At 41.9% G+C, this 16,530-nt stretch overlaps 1 protein-coding gene across 1 annotated transcript in view; it reads left to right on the top strand.

Annotated features, from left to right (window-relative positions):
- Positions 1-8,138, top strand: part of LOC311037078 (poly [ADP-ribose] polymerase tankyrase-1) — a gene marked incomplete at its 5' end in the record, with an annotated part of 67,321 nt that extends 59,183 nt beyond the window's left edge. Inside the window, 3 exons of the mRNA XM_084046145.1 lie at positions 1,318-1,504; positions 6,392-6,548; positions 7,997-8,138. Coding sequence (XP_083902271.1) covers positions 1,318-1,504; positions 6,392-6,548; positions 7,997-8,083 — 431 coding nt within the window. The 3' untranslated portion in view covers positions 8,084-8,138. The remainder of the gene's footprint in view (positions 1-1,317; positions 1,505-6,391; positions 6,549-7,996) is intronic.
- Positions 8,139-16,530: the final 8,392 nt, after the last annotated feature.

Raw genomic sequence — 16,530 nt, forward strand, 5'->3', positions numbered from 1 at the left:
TTATTTGTGAGACAATTTAATGGTCAACATAAATGTTGTAATCGTGACAGCCCTAGACCCATAAGTTACATTTGGTGTCTCCCCGTGACCCAGAAATACATCAATTAACTCCATATTTAATGTTGAAAATCACCAAAATATATTTCTTAAAAGGATAGTTCACCCCAAAATGATATTTCTTTGTTGTTGTCACATTCCTAAGCCAATAATTTGATGACTGTCAGCGGTTCCAGTAGGAGACACAAAGAGTCTCCTTTGTGTCTCCTACCGGAACCGCTGCCTGTCAATTTATTGGCTTAGGAATGTGACAAAAACAAAGAAATATCCATGCATTCAAGTCTCCATGGGGTGACTAATCCATAGAAAAAAAACGTTTATAATAATTTTTGGGTATTTATTTATTTAGCGAATGCAAAGTCCTTAAGCCAAGCAGTTGCCTCCTGGTCTGCTGTATGGAGGGTGACTAATCCTCCTTTCAGTCTTTGGAGAGGAAAAACTTCTATGATGTGCTCCATAGTTTGCTCCTCTCCACAAGCACACAGTGGGCTTGGGCTACTGCCCCACTTTTGAAGGCTGGCCAAGCAGGGGCCATGTCCAGTCCTGAATCGATTGAGTGTCGACCATTGTCTCCTTGGGAGGTTGGTGCCAGGGACCTGTTGGTTGGGGTCTGACACCAGATGTTTGTTTGGGACCTCCTTGGACTCCCATTCATTTTTCCAAGCTGATTGGATGGTAAAGTCAGCTGGTGGGGTGTTCTTCCAAATTGGCCGTCTGGATGGAAGTCGAGCAGTGGGTGGATTGTAGATGTCTGCATGGATTGGTAGATGGGAGGAGTCTTTGGACTTTTGAAGCATCCTTTGAGTAAATGCTGCTCGACGGATATGTGGAGGAGCTATCTAAGACAGGGAGCCAGGGGAGTGGTGTTGAGCGAATAGTCCCGGTTATGGTTCTCATGGTTGTGTTGAGCTGGGTGTCCACGTGGTGTGTATGATTATTTTTGGTTGAACTATTCCTTTAATATTTTTTACGCTTTTATTTAAATTGCATTCATGTTGTTGTTTTTCTTTTCTTTTTTCTTTTTAATTTCTGAAATTCTTAAAAAATATATTAGCGATGAATAAAATGGATCCACACCCCCACAATGGGTCCCAATCCATTGTTTGGGAAACGTATTTTTAGAGGATCTCTCCGATGCCCCTTTGCCTCTCTCCCTCTCTTCCCTTTTCTGATCTCTCTTTCCCTATCTCTCTCTCTCTCTCTCCGTCTCAACCCCCTTTTACATTGTCTTCCTTTCTTCTCCTCCTCCGTCTCTCCCAGGTTCTCCGTTCATCAACGCCATCATCCACAAGGGCTTCGATGAGCGCCACGCGTACATCGGTGGCATGTTCGGAGCGGGCATCTACTTCGCCGAGAACTCGTCCAAGAGCAACCAGTACGTGTACGGGATTGGTGGAGGCACGGGATGCCCCACCCACAAGGACCGCTCCTGCTACGTCTGTCACAGGTCGGCTTCCTTTTGTTTTACAGTCCAGGGCCGGTATTCAGTGGTGGAAAGTAACTAAGTACATGTACTTAAGTACAATTTTGAGGTATTTGTACTTTACTTGAGTATTTCCAATTCCCAATACTTTTACTTCTACTCCACTGCATCTCAGAGGCAAATGTTGTACTTTTACTCCGCTACATTTATTTGAAAACTTTAGTTACTAGTTACTTTTCAGATATCAATTATTATATTAGTAAACATACATGAACCACTTTAGCCCTATTTTATGCCTAGGCTATTTGAAAATAGCGACGCGTTGTGAGCTTGTAGATCTGCTATTTTCAAATATTTAGTACTTTTACTTTTGGTACTTAAGTACATTTTGATGCCAATACTTTTGTACATTTTTAATTCTGGACTTTTACTTGTAACAGAGTATTTCTATATTGCAGTATTGGTACTTTTACTTAAAGACGGGATGCCGTGATCCCCCCCCCCCCCCCCCCCTAAAACATAATCATCAGGTCTTATGGTTATACTAGGAGGAAGATCTTTTTCAAAAAAGTGTACAGAAATTGTTAAAATTATATTTTTATGTGGACACGCCTCCAGTTCATTAAGTATACCTGGTTCTCACCTTAGCACCTCCTCCACCACCTTAGCACCACCCACCTGTCCTAGTCCCTCCTCCTCCTCATGCCCACACCTGTTGTGTTATGATAATGAGGGGGAGGGTATGTTTTTACTATGTCACTAAAGCGCTGTTTTTCTATTGGCACGTTTGACCCTCAAGGTTTCAGCCTCCAGGAAGAAACTCCAAATAGTCAGAGAAGACATAAAACACCATAAAACCACCACCGGGGGGGCTTAATGAAGTTCTATCAACCTCATAGACACATGAAAAACAGAAAAAGTGCAAAAACATGGCACCAGCTCCTTAAGTAAAGAATTTGATTACTTTTTCCACACTGCCCGTATTTATTGTCTCAAACAACTCAGAAACGCATATATAATGAACTTTGTCTTGACACGTGTGTGTCTGCTATGCTTGACTGTGTGCATGTATCCATCCATATATCATCTCTGTCAGGTGGAAACCCTATGTGAATGTAGTCAAGTAAACGCAAATAATATTTGCGTTTACTTGACTACATTCACATAGGGTACATTCACATATTTAGTAGTAGAAATATGCTTCCAAACATATTATGTTTGGAAGCATATTTCTACTACTAAATATCTTAAAGAGGTGGTGCCATGGTTTTGCACCTTTTCTGTTTTTCATGTGTCTATGAGGTTGATAGAACTTCATTAAGCCCCCTGGTGGTGTTTTTATGGTGTTTCATGTCTTCTCTGACTATTTTGAGTTTCTACCTGGAGGCTGAAACCTTGAGGGTCAAACGTGCCAATAGAAAAACAGCCCTTTAGTGACATAGTAAATATATACCCTCCCCCTCATTATCATAACCATAATACCTGATGTTTTAGGGGGGGGGGGATCACTGAAAATCACGGCACCCCGTCTTTAACTCATTCAGTGCCTGACTTATTTCTGGCAGTTTGGCTCTGAGTGCCAGAGCCAAAATACATTGTAAAAAAAAAGTGCTTAGGAAGCGAGATACAGCCTTTTTCAGTAAGATGTTAAACAAGAAGTGAATGGAGCAGCAAATCTTCAAATCATCATATCTTGGGTTCTGAACATTTTTTCTCAAAACATTTTTTTCCCATGACGTCGGCGAAGTCATTGGCACTGAATGAGTTAATGGGTTAAAGCCCTGGGTATTCACACCACAACAGTTTATTGTCCCTGTCGGACAGAAATCTATCTCCATATTTACACTTTGTGTTGTTTTTGTCCGTAAACGAATGCCCCTACATCAGTGTCTCTTGAACTGTTTCATGTCAAGGACCCCCACATTAATACGTATTTTGCTGCGGCGGACCCCCATCTGAAAATGTGCCAAGGACCCCCGTACTAGATTTGTGTTATCTTATCATTTTTTCAAGACTTTTTTGGAAAATAGCAGATCCACAATTTTGCTGGAGACCCCCTAGAACCCTCCCAAGGACCCCTGGGGGTCCCCGGACCCCACGTTGAGAAACACTGCCCTTACATCATCGCATAGAGTGTGTTTCTGAAAAGTAACGGTGTGGTGGACTTACAAGGTTTTCACCAGTGGTGTAAAGTAACTAAGTACATTTACTCAAGCACTGTACTTCAGTACAATTTTGAGGTATTTCTTACTTTACTGGAGTATTTCCAATTTTCAGTACTTTTAAATCTACTCCACTACATCTCAGCGAAAAATATTGTACTGGCAGAGATGTGCGCTCCACTGAGCATGTGAACCTTTCTAGTGGTTTTTAGTCATGGCTGCCAGTTCCCACCTGATGTCGTGAGGGAGTTCTGACTGCTCCACACCGTACTGAATAACTACTAGCTTGCATAATGTCTTCAGTGTTGGACTTAAATCTAAGATATACAGACCATCAGAGAGGGGTTGATCTCCAAAGTGTATGATACGATCTCCCACCATGCAACAGTGCATATAATACATCTGAGAAGGGCCGTTTCCCTTGACTTCAACCTTATTCCAGGTGAAGGTCACTGGGTTGAATTTCCACACATCATTTAAGTATGTCCCGTTGCAGCCACCATATATGTACAGCTCTCCATTGTAGGCAAAGGCTAAATGACCAAAGCGTCCTTCTGGGAGAGGCTGTGCAGGAGGTGTGTTCAGCCAGTTGTTGGTCTCTGTGTCAAACACACTGATTTTGTTGACGACCCCCTGGACCCCACGGCCCCCAAATACAAACATCTTTGTCCCGATGATGGTGGCAGAGTGAATAGAAAAAGAAACAGGTGGTGGAGTTCCTCTGGTGTTAATTAAATCCCAGACCATTGTGGTGGTGTCCAACTTGTACATGTCATTAGTGTATCCAGTCCGCTCGTTGAATCCTCCATAGATATACATGACCTTCTCCAAGACACAGGCTGTGTGGCGGTGCCTCGCGTCTGGTGCAGTTCCAGAAATCTCAGGCTTGAACCATCTGTGGGAGTCGACATCAAATTCATAGAGCAGGTTGCAGTAAGGATATCCTCCCCAGATGTAGACGCACTCTGCTATAAGTACAGCTGTGTGGCCCACGCGCCTGGAGGGAACATCAGGAGGACCTTCTCCTCTTCCATTTGTCCATGGGGGCAACTTCCTCCAGCGCAGAGACACTGTGTTAAAGATGTGGACTTCCATCTGAACACTGTTGTTCTTGTAATAGTTTCCTTCAAATGAGTACACCTTGTGTCCGACTACCACAGCAGCTGGGGTGTCATTATCATGTCCTTTCAGATGTATCGTCCAGTGAAACATTTCACACACCAGCACCACTGTGAATCAGTGCAACTAATTTACAGAAAGGTTGTTAGAAGGTAGGGCGATTTATTTCCAGAAGTTGGGAATATTGTTTTTTGTTATAAACTACAATAACGACATTTAAAAGGACAATTACATCTGATGTCATAATGATGTTGTGATATCATTGCGTGATGACATCATTATATGGAATAGCTAATGACGTTACTCAACCTGAATGTCTATTCACACTCTCTGTGTGAATTAATGACTCCTCTGACAGGAGGGAGAATTATAATGATTATAATACGCGATCTAGCACACCGCGTATATGCTCGTTCTATGACATTCATTTTCAATTTTTGTATGTTTTTTGAGGGGTTTTATGACGTCAATTAGACCCAAAAAACCCTGAACTTTAAACATTCAGTGGATTTTCTGTGGTCTGAGGTTCTCTGAATAATTAGGCTGAAAAGTAATCTGTGATTGGCCCCTGGACTCTGATGTCACAGTCCATTAGTCATCACATTATTGGCTTAGGAATGCAACAAAAAAGTATCCATGAATTGAAGTCTCCATGGGGTGACCAATCGATAGAAAGAAAGTCATTTTGGGGGTGAACTATCCCTTTAAGTACCGTTGATCCGAGCCAGAAACACAATTTGATTGACTGATCATCATCAAAATAAACATCCTTTGAAAATGTACGCGGTGTTAAGCGGTCCGATCAGATGGGTGGGCCGCAAACGCTTTCGAGATTTTCAAGTGGGCCCTGATCCAAAACAAGTTTGGGAATCACTGCACTACATATTAGTATTTACTTATTTGTCATGCAGCTAATGCGTTTATGTTGTTGTAATGCCTGTACGTCAGGGGTGATGCAACTTTGATGATGGAGAGGGCCACTATATTTCCACACTCACTCCAGAGGGCCACACATTGCATATACTGTCGGGCAGAAACCTCTTACTGTATCTCTGTATTTTTCGTCATTCTATGTCACGCAAAAGTAGACGATCTGCAAGCTCAAAACGTTTAAAGCTTGTAGATCTGCTACTTTAGCTATTTTTTTATTGGAATACTGACATTTTTTTGCTATTTTTGAATTGGAATCCTGAAAAGTAACATTTTTATTTAATTTCAAATGCAGTTAGTTATACTAATGTTAACTTTATGAACTTAAATACAAATGCATTGGACATAAAAAAAAGACAATAGAATTTTAATACTAGTCCTTGAGCTACTAATATAGACTGAAGTAATTAAAGCGGGTCATGTTTGCATGTTAGGAATTGTAACAGCCGAAATCAATAATATATCAGTATTCTGATATTAACCTAACCTGCGGGCCGTATTAATTGAAGGTGGGGGCCGCCAGTTGCCCATGTATGTGCTAAATAAACTAAACTAATGTGTGTGTGTGTGTGTGTGTGTGTGTGTGTGTGTGTGTGTGTGTGTGTGTGTGTGTGTGTGTGTGTGCGTGCGTGCGAGCACGCGCGTGTCTGTGTGTGTGTGTGTGTGTGTGTGTGTGTGTGTGTGTCTGTGTGTCGCACAGGCAGATGCTGTTCTGCAGAGTGACGCTGGGTAAGTCCTTCCTCCAGTTCAGTGCCATGAAGATGGCCCACGCGCCCCCCGGTCACCACTCGGTCATAGGACGTCCCAGTGTCAACGGCCTGGCGTACGCCGAGTACGTCATCTACAGAGGAGAACAGGTTCGTGAGCCGTGCGGGACGATTACGGAACTTCAGGCGGTCAAATGTCATTGCCGTCTCAAACGTGGGATCATTGAGTTGATTTATGGCTATTCAAAAATAGCAGATCTACAAGCTCATAGCGCGGCACCGAGTGCCGCGCTATGAGCTTGTAGATCTGCTATTTATTTTACTTTTTAGTGTAAAAATGTTTGCAAATCTTTAAATGTATAGATTTTAAAAAATATATATATTCAAAGATTTGCACACATTTTTTTACGATTTTTCAAAAAATAGCAGATCTACAAGCTCATAGCGCGGCACTCGGTGCCGCGCTATGAGCTTGTATATCTGCTATTTTTGAATAGCTAAAGAAATCTAAAATGACAGAGATGGGTCCCCGGATTCAATGGGTTAAGCTATAACTAGGCTAAGTTTGAACTTAGTGTGAGGTGGTGCAACTGGCCCCTGGTGCGTAGGAGAAGACCTAATTGGGGCCCAAAATGTAACAGATGCAAAAAAAGATATTGGGATAATAACAACATTTTGGTCTTGCAGTAATGCGGGGGGGATTGTTTGCCCTTTGATCCATATTGTTTATGATGCTGTCCATTCAATGACTTCAATTACAATGACTTACACACACAGACACACACACACACACACACACACACACACACACACACACACACACACACACACACACACACACACACACACACACCCACACCCACACCCACACACACACAAATGTATTTGTATTTATTCATGTGTCATGTTTGGTCTCTTCCATCACAAAATACACATTTAATTCACGTTATTATAACTACACACAATATGCACGTATGCACACACGCACACACACACACACACACACACACACACACACACACACACACACACACACACACACACACACACACACAACCAAATGCTCTTTGTTGTGTCTGACCCTGTTGGCCAACTGCAGTGGTGGAAAAAGTACTCAGATTTTTAAGTAAAAGTATCACTATTGCAACATAGAATACACAAGTTAAAGTCCCGAATTCAAAACGTACTTGAGTAAAAGTACAAAAGTATTGGTATCAAAATGTACTTAAAGTACCAAAAGTAGAAAGTACTCATTATGCAGAAGGACAATTTTTCAAATGTATAAAAATCTTTTGAAAATAGCCAATTGTGAGCTTGTAGATTGGCTATTTTCAAATGGTTGAAATGTATATAGGGCTGAAGTGGTTAATGTATGTGTTGTAATAATAATCAAAATCTACAAAGTAACTAGTAACTAAAGTTTTCAACAATAATTGCCTCTGAGATGCAGTGGAGTAGAAGTAAAAGTACTGAAATTTGGAAATAGCCCAGTAAAGTAAAAAGTACCTCAGGAATTGTCCTCAAGTACAGTACTTGAGTAAATGTACTTAGTTACTTTACACCACTGGGTTGACTGCTAATGTCTCCATCTTCCTCAGGCCTACCCAGAGTACCTGATCACCTATCAGATCGTTAAGCCTGAGGTCCCGGCCACGCCCCCTGTATCTGCTGAGCAGAAATCATAAGAGGCCGACCCAGAAGATGACGACGCGTATACAGTACAGTAGGACCTGTCGGGAACTGGACTATACTGTACGTGTTAGATGGGTATTCAGACACATGTGGACTACAACTGAACCACCAAAAAAAAACTACAACCCGGAACCAAATAAACATTCCCTGGAATGATTCCCAGGAGGACCAAGAGGTGGCACCAGAGAGTCTTCAAACGCTTCAAAACCCCAGCATCCATATTCTGGGGGGAAAAGCTTTTGCAGGAAAACAAAATAGCAGATCTACAAGCCCATACTTAGTTAAAGGGATAGTTCACCCCCAAAAATGCCTTTTTTCCTATCGATTAGTCACCCCATGGAGACTTGAATTCATGGATATTTTTTTGTTTTTTGTCGCATTCCTAAGCCAATAATTTGATGACCGGCAGCGGTTCCGGTAGGAGACACAAAGAGTCTCCTTACCGGGAATCGCAACCTACCGGTCCGCTAAGTAATATTTTTGGGTGAACTATCCCTTTAATGTAGAGCGAAAACAGACAAGCCACTAGTAGGGAGCCCTGAGGGACTCCGCTCAACAGCATATGGGGTTTAACCTTTCACACAACGTCTGGAATGAAGGAGGAGGAGGGTTCGAGGAACAGGAGAAGGCAGTTAGCGGGGGCTGGGCAATCAGGATTTGATACTATATATATATATAGTCTGGAAGTTTGGATATTGTAATGGCATTTAGTGTCGTCTTTTTCCTGGTTTTAATCGACGAAGCCTTGTTTTATACTTTAAAACAGGGGTCTTCAACGTTTTCAGGCCAAGGACCCCTTAGCTGAGAGAGAGATGAAGCAGGGACCCCCACTATATTGTATAACATTGGGTTTCAGATTACACTTTTTTTGTTTACTTGGTCTGCTCTTTTTTCCCAACATCAAAAGAACAGGAGGAACATGCAAAAATACAAGACAAAAACACATACATTTGCACTTTACAGGTTTGTACCCTGAACTCTTGCTGCAGTGATTAATTATATCGTCTCCTCCCTGACAGTTTTGTGTCCACAGCTTTGAATTTCTTGTTTTGCTGAGAAATATGTTGTTGATGTCGGGCAGAAACCTTGCATCTCCATATTTCAACTTATGTTTTTTTTGTTTTTTTTTTGCAAATGAATGCCTTAATTCATCACACAACCCTACTCTCGCACAACGCTCTCTTGTGCAACAAGAGCAGTGAAAAAAGCAGATCTACTACAGCTTGCTACGCGCTGTGACCTTGTAGATCAGCTATTTTCACTTTAAAAATGTTTCAAAAACAATAATTGAAAATGGAACGGTTTTAGACGTATATAAGGTCAGCTCGACAGCCACGATATGAGACAGCGCCAGCGGAGACGACTAAGGCCCGATCTAAACTTATAGCTGCGCGCCCACGTGTGTTTCACACCCCCAAATAGCCGATCTACAAGCTCACAAGACTTGTTTTTGGTGCAAGGTACCAGCGCGCAACCATGCATAAATCAGACTTATAACTCGGTCAAAGTGTAGCAGACACCTCTGCTGACATCCTCCCCTCCGTGCTGTGCATGTGAATATTGCTCAACGTCCCACAGTGTGGATTTGGTGCCGTGCTCAAATGTAAAACGCTTTGTTTTGTAAATAGGAAAGGAGTGAAAGAATGTTTGAGCGTGTGGAGTAGGGCACAGGGGGCAACATGTTGATATTATATCGAGATGGTGATGTGAAAATAGATATCATCTGGGATTTGGGATATGATATCGTCATTAATGGCACAAGTGCTGGTTTTAACCCATTTAAACCGGGAACACATGATCTGTGTAACCACTTAAAACCATTATTTTGCAATTATAGGACGATGTGGTTGAAAATGGGTGCAGTGCTCCTTTAATAATTTACGGGCTGCCTTGTGTACATCTGACGCAGATGTACCTGACGCCAAGTGTTGCTTCAGGTAGGAACATGGGCGGGCTTGGCTACTGTGGCCTTCCTCTCTGTGTGTGTGTGTGTGTGTGTGTGTGTGTGTGTGTGTGTGTGTGTGTGTGTGTGTGTGTGTGTGTGTGTGTGTGTGTGTGTGTGTGTGTGTGTGTGTGTGTGTGTGTGTGTGTGTGTGTGTGTGTGTGTGTGTGTGTGTGTTGGCGGGGCACTTATTTTTATTTAGTCATCGATGTGCGAGCAGGAACTTCTAATGACCATGATGGTGACAATAGTGACAATTAATCACTTAAGCCTGATTTATACCTCGTCGTACAGTGGTGCTGCGTGACGTGAAAATAGCCAATCTACAAGCTCACAACATGTTGTGAGCTTGTAGATCTGCTATTTTCGGCTAATGTTCCCCCTCAGAAAAGGAATTCTAGGGTTCAAGTGTTTAATGTTTTAAAAAAAACAACATCCTATCACACAGAGATTTGCCGGACCCCCTGTAGTAACTCTGAGGACCCCCTGGGGGGGTCCCGGACCCCCTGTTGAAGACCCCTCTGCTGTAAGTTATACCCAAACTTGTATCTGTCATCTTCTGTCCTCCTCCCAGTTCCTCCTCCAGCCTCTCTCCACGCTGCACTGGCCATATTCACGTGGCCTAAATATGGCCATATTCACGTGGCCTAAATATGGACACTTCAAGGCAAACGACAGCGACTCTCTCCTGGTTGTTTTAAAACAACATTTTAACAAGTGGCTTTTTTTTATATAATAATGTATTAATTGTTTTCACAGTGTTCTGATCTTTCTTCATACACTATATGACTGTGTCATGATGGGACCATGATGTAAGAGTGACTGAGTTAACACACGCAGCCTTTGTGTATTCTAACGACAGTGACAACCATGTCACTAAATCTCCGTGAATGCAGAATCTGTTAGTAGGCAAGGGGACAAGGTGTTTGGTGTCGGAAGTGTGTTAGTTTCAGTTTGTAGTTCTGAGTAGTAGTATTGACTAGGGCTGGGCAATTAACCGAAACTCTCCTCCGAGGCGGAAAGTCTGGTGTCGCGAGGTTAACCGAAACTATATCCAGTTATATCCAACCAATAACCCATTAATCTAAGCTCATGTTAATCGAATGATCGAGAAACCGATTTTTTTTTTGTTTCCCTTCTTATACATCAACAAATCGACACGAGAAAAATCTGTACTAAATCGATTAGAGTTATTACCCCATTAAGACCTGGAACGCATCTGTGTCACTTTTTGATTTGAGCTAAAAAGGCATTCTTTTACACTTTGGCTATTCAAAAATAGCAGATCTACAAGCTCATAGCGCGGCACTGAGTGCCTCGCTACGAGCTTGTAGATCTGCTATTTATGAAAAATCGTGAACATGTGTGAAAATCTTTGAACATATATTATTTTAAAGCGAACATTTTTAACTCAAATCTTTGCTTCGGGGGGATATAGAAACATACGTTTTTTCAGAAAACTGTTGGAATGTACAAGACATTTCTAGAATCGGCTTCAGGTCTTAATTGGTTAACATGTGCCAATCTACAATGCGTCACAAGACTCACATAGCAACCAGGCACATAGAGAGAGAGTAAGTTCCGTCACGCTTTGATCTCGCTGCAAAGCGGACTGCTAGGGGCTGTAGTTCGTATAGTTCCAAACATTGTAACTTTCTCATTGAGAAACACAAAGCATTTCCACATTCCATTCTTATAATGGGAGTCTATGCTAGTGTTGTCACTCTCATACTAGATCACGCTGATAGCAACGCGTCGTTGCGACCTTGTAGATCTGCTATTTTTTTCTTCTTTTTTTTTAATAATAGTTCCTTAATCTTAATCAAGGCATTGATTTGAAGTCGTGATGCCCAGCCCTAGTATTGTTGACCAATCACGATTGAGCAGGCTTTTGCGAGGTTAGTATCCAGGTAAAGATGACATGTCGTGACGACTGATGACTGTGTTTGGACCATGTTCTCTCCTCTCTCTCTCACTGCATCTCTCATCGTCTTAATTTGTCCAATTATTTGGACGACTGATCAGCTGTTTATGTACATAATCTCATGTGCGTGTCATCTTCTTCTAGCCGACCTCCTGTTCTCTCTCTCTCAGCACTATTGTTTCACATTAACTTATATTTTTACCTGTAATTTGTGTGGTATTTGTGCTGTATTATAGACTTGTACAGTTGGCGAAAGCCCTAATAAAGAACTCGACTGAATGGGTGGTTTATTTGTATTTTTTGCATTGTAACAGGGTCTAAATTACACTTTATGCCACATAAGATAAGATAGTGATGCTTCCCCTCCAACTGTTTTAGAAGTGTTATTATTTTAACCATTCAACTTAAAGGACCACTTCACCCATTTTCAACCCTATCTTCATATAATTGGTCCTCACTAATGCTCATTATAATATGGTACCATTTCTTTCTACTCGGTCTGTGTCTCAGTCAGAGGAGGGCCGTGGACAATTCAGAAACCCGCCTACCAGTGACATCATTTTAAAAACAAGGGAACCAGGAGACCTGGTACTGCCAGACCCCTAGTGGTTGAGATCTGGATGGCTTCGCATGACGTGTGTGCAGAGGAAAAGAGGGACAGACCGACCGACCGACCGACAAAGCCTCATGTAGGCCGACCCCCTGGGTCTGACTGGCAAATATATTTTCCTCTATATTCCTCCTCTGAGACACAGACAGGCGTGTGTGTGTGTGTGTGTGTGTGTGTGTGTGTGTGTGTGTGTGTGTGTGTGTGTGTGTGTGTGTGTGTGTGTGTGTGTGTGTGTGTGTGTGTGTGTGTCTGTGTGTGTGTGTGTGTGTGCGCGCGCGGTCCTACTTTTTATAGAAAGGACCTGACCTGATGTCATCACAAGGAAACACGTGGGAAGTGAGTCCATATGTGCAGAAGCTGAGGTCTCACTGTCATTCACTCACTCAAATGGAGGCTTATGGTGAGATGTGGGATCACAATTCCAGTGATTTTCACTTCCGTTTGGGAACTTTTTTTTAGGGCACTCTGGGTGTAGGAGTTTAATGTACTCAAACTTCAATTGTGTTGAAGTACAAGTGTGTCATCATGTGTCATGTCCCATGATCATTATTTTATACATGCCATGCCATGCCATTCTCACCTATAGTCTAGTTTTGTTTCTAGGTCAAACTGTCTGGTGGTTGATTGGCAACACCTGTGAGAAGGTCTATAAAGCTGAGATCCTCAGTGGTCTTTTGGCCATTTGTATAGTACTCTGAGTTAAATTAGATCTGACACTTTTGCTGAGATAGATAGATAGATCTCTTGTTTGTCCACTGGATGGCGCTACAACCCCATGTGGACAAACGTTTGACGATGACATTTTTGGTCCCCCATTGTCGTCCATGACATGACTTTAACAGTTCATTATTGCAGACTTTATTTAAATCCTTCAGGTTAGGGATGAGGGAAGCAACAGCTCCACAGGGAATTTGCCCTTCCATGGCGTTTAGATGACACATGATGTGATATGAAATATTTAGTTTGTCTATTAGTTTAAGTCATTCCTGCCCTAGTGGTTCAAACTAATGAAGTGGGGTCCAGTCTAGGGATTCATAGGGTTCCAAGTAAACCCTTACAGTTCTGTAACTGTTCCATTTGTAGACTGCACTCCCAGAGTTATGGGGGATTGGGGGTCCTTGAAATTATTATTTTTTTAGAACCAATCTATAGGCTACTTAAATATTTTTTTAACATAATTGATAAATCTATACCCTGATGGGCCGTGGTAGACCTGTCACTCTTGGTTCAATGAACCCTAAAGTCCAGTTTATAGACGACATACACAGAAATTACCGTTCACATGCGCAAGGCATCTTTATTGACAAACATGGGAGATTCCCTCTATACTATGTGAATAAAAGAACAGCAAATTAATGATATTAAAACAATACGACCTGATATATCACGAAGGCAAATCGCTCCACATCTAAGTCTGCATGCAAACAAGCGTTCGGTTGAGCGCCTGGAGAATTCTGAAGTTCTTATCTATAACATTCATTCAGTATATCAACGCTGTGGCTATCAAGGCCTTCCTTCTAACCGGAGCACAGCTACTGTGCTCCACACTCTATAAAGTAAAGGTTGACGGCCCAAGGTTCCATAATGGACCATCAACCCCAACCTCAATAATTGGCCTGGGATGTATATATATATCACATCATCTAGAGAGAAAAGTTAATAAAAAAGGGTAATTATTTCAAACTTTTTCATGTCAAGGATTTTAGTGTTTGGCCACAGACCCCCATCTGAAAATATTTTTGTGCCAGGGCCATAAGAGAAGATTTGTATTTTATTTTGTTAATTTATTTGAGAATGATTTGATTTTTTTTCTCTTTAATATATATATATTTTGAAAATAGCAGCGGCTATTTTCGGATAGAATAATAAAGTAGGATTAAAGTGGTTTTGAGACCCACTGCTGTAGGCTATACAGTCAGTGTACATTAACTTGACTGTTTTGTTTTTGTTGTTTCATTCAGCTCATGTGTGCTGCTCCTGTGGCTTGACCCCAGATAACCCTTCTCCTGCGGGTTCAACTGCATGTGGGCTAACTGGCCACATAGTGCAGGTAGGTAGCTTCATCATCCTCTCTTGGTATGAAGTTGATCAATGCTTTGTGGAACTGGTACTGAAAGTACAAAAGTGTTGGCATCAAAAGTAGAAAGTACTAATTATGCAGAATGGCCCAATTCACAAGTTTGCAAATGTAAAAAAATCTATTAAAAAAATCATAATCATATCACCCTGTTAAATAGGCAAGGGTAGACTAACTACTTTAAGTCAAATTAACACGGATATCCCTATATGACATATTGTAAGCTTGTTGATCTGCTATTGTCGACAAGTGACATGGTCTTACAGTGTGAAATTAAGCAAGCTACAAGCTTGCAACGCTTGTAGATCTGCTCATTTTGGCCAATGTTCTCCCCAGAATAGGGGTCCTCCACCAAACCAACTTGTCTGTCCATCCATCCCTCCCTCCCTCCTTCTATCCATCATCCACCCATGTATAGCCTTATATCATGAAAAACAGGACAGACACATTCATTAAGAACAGTGTTTTATTCAAACAATGGAATCCTAGTAATAAATAAATGCACAGTTTCAAACCTTTCAAATCCAAATCAAATAAAGGGAAAACAGGAGAAATCTTCACGATGGAATTGATATTGCCTTTATGGATGTATAGCTTTGACTAGAGAGACAGACAGACACACAGACAGACAGACAGACAGACAGACAGACAGACAGACAGGCCGACAGAGAGAGACGAGAGTAAAAGGTATTGCAGTTTTTCATTGATTAACTCTCTCAATCTCCCTTGTTCTCTCACAGAATGTCTACAATGGAAAACCTAACAAGTCTACCATCATCGTGATGTGCAAATCAATCATTAATTTATATAAATACAGTATTGCATCACTTCAAAGTGCTACAGAGAGGTGTCCACAATCTTTGAAAAGAGGAAAAGGTTCATGGGGTTTGTACTGTGTGTGTGTGTGTGTGTGTGTGTGTGTGTGTGTGTGTGTGTGTGTGTGTGTGTGTGTGTGTGTGTGTGTGTGTGTGTGTGTGTGTGTGTGGGTGTGTGTGTGCGCGCGCGTAAAATAGTATTTTATTGTGTTTAACGCCTACTTTTGTAAGTATTTCTTTCCTCCGCAGCCAGGTTATGATTATTTTTCTTTGACCGATCCATAAAACACTATGTGTGTATAACATTTTTGGATGCTATATGGAGCCGGTTGATTCTATAGAAAAATAACCACATGAACGTGACTGATAACGGTGTCAAAATTGACATTCAGTATAATTGTCTGGAGCTTTTTTTTCAGTTTGTTACAGAAGCGGATTTGACAAGAGTCAGTGCAGGTCAATAGCTTTAGCCTCCATACCCAGGCATTTGTTTTACTAGAAGATGGTAGACAAAAACACAGTTTAATTGGTCATAATACACATGTGTTCTCTTCCATTCTAGATGAAAAAGCACTAGAAAGGAAGAAGTCTTTATCAGCACAAAATGTCTCAGTGCTCAAGGTATAATTAAAACCTGGTGCCATTAATATTGTAGAGGAGGTGTATTCCCCCCAAGTCTCCTTTGATCGGAGTCAAAGAAATGGGGATTTATTTTCAGCAGGTGTCATGTTTGAGGGGTTTTCCTTGATCGTGAATCAGGGGCAGGCAGTGGGGTTTCCTCGAGTGTGAATCAGGGGCAGGCAGTGGGGGTTTCCTTCAGTGTGAATTAGGGGCAGGCAGTGGGGTTTCCTCGAGTGTGAATCAGGGGCAGGCAGTGGGGTTTCCCCGAGTGTGAATCAGGGGCAGGCAGTGGGGTTTCCTCGAGTGTGAATTAGGGGCAGGCAGCCAGGCAGTGGGGTTTCCTTCAGTGTGAATCAGGGGCAGGCCATGGGGTTTCCTTCAGTGTGAAACCGGGGCAGGCAGAGGGGTTTACCCCAGACCAGTCCATTTATCCTCGGCCCAAGGCCTGTAT

This window comes from Gymnoscopelus microlampas (assembly GCF_963454915.1).
Source record: "Gymnoscopelus microlampas genome assembly, chromosome: 21".
NCBI classification, from domain to species: domain Eukaryota; kingdom Metazoa; phylum Chordata; class Actinopteri; order Myctophiformes; family Myctophidae; genus Gymnoscopelus; species Gymnoscopelus microlampas.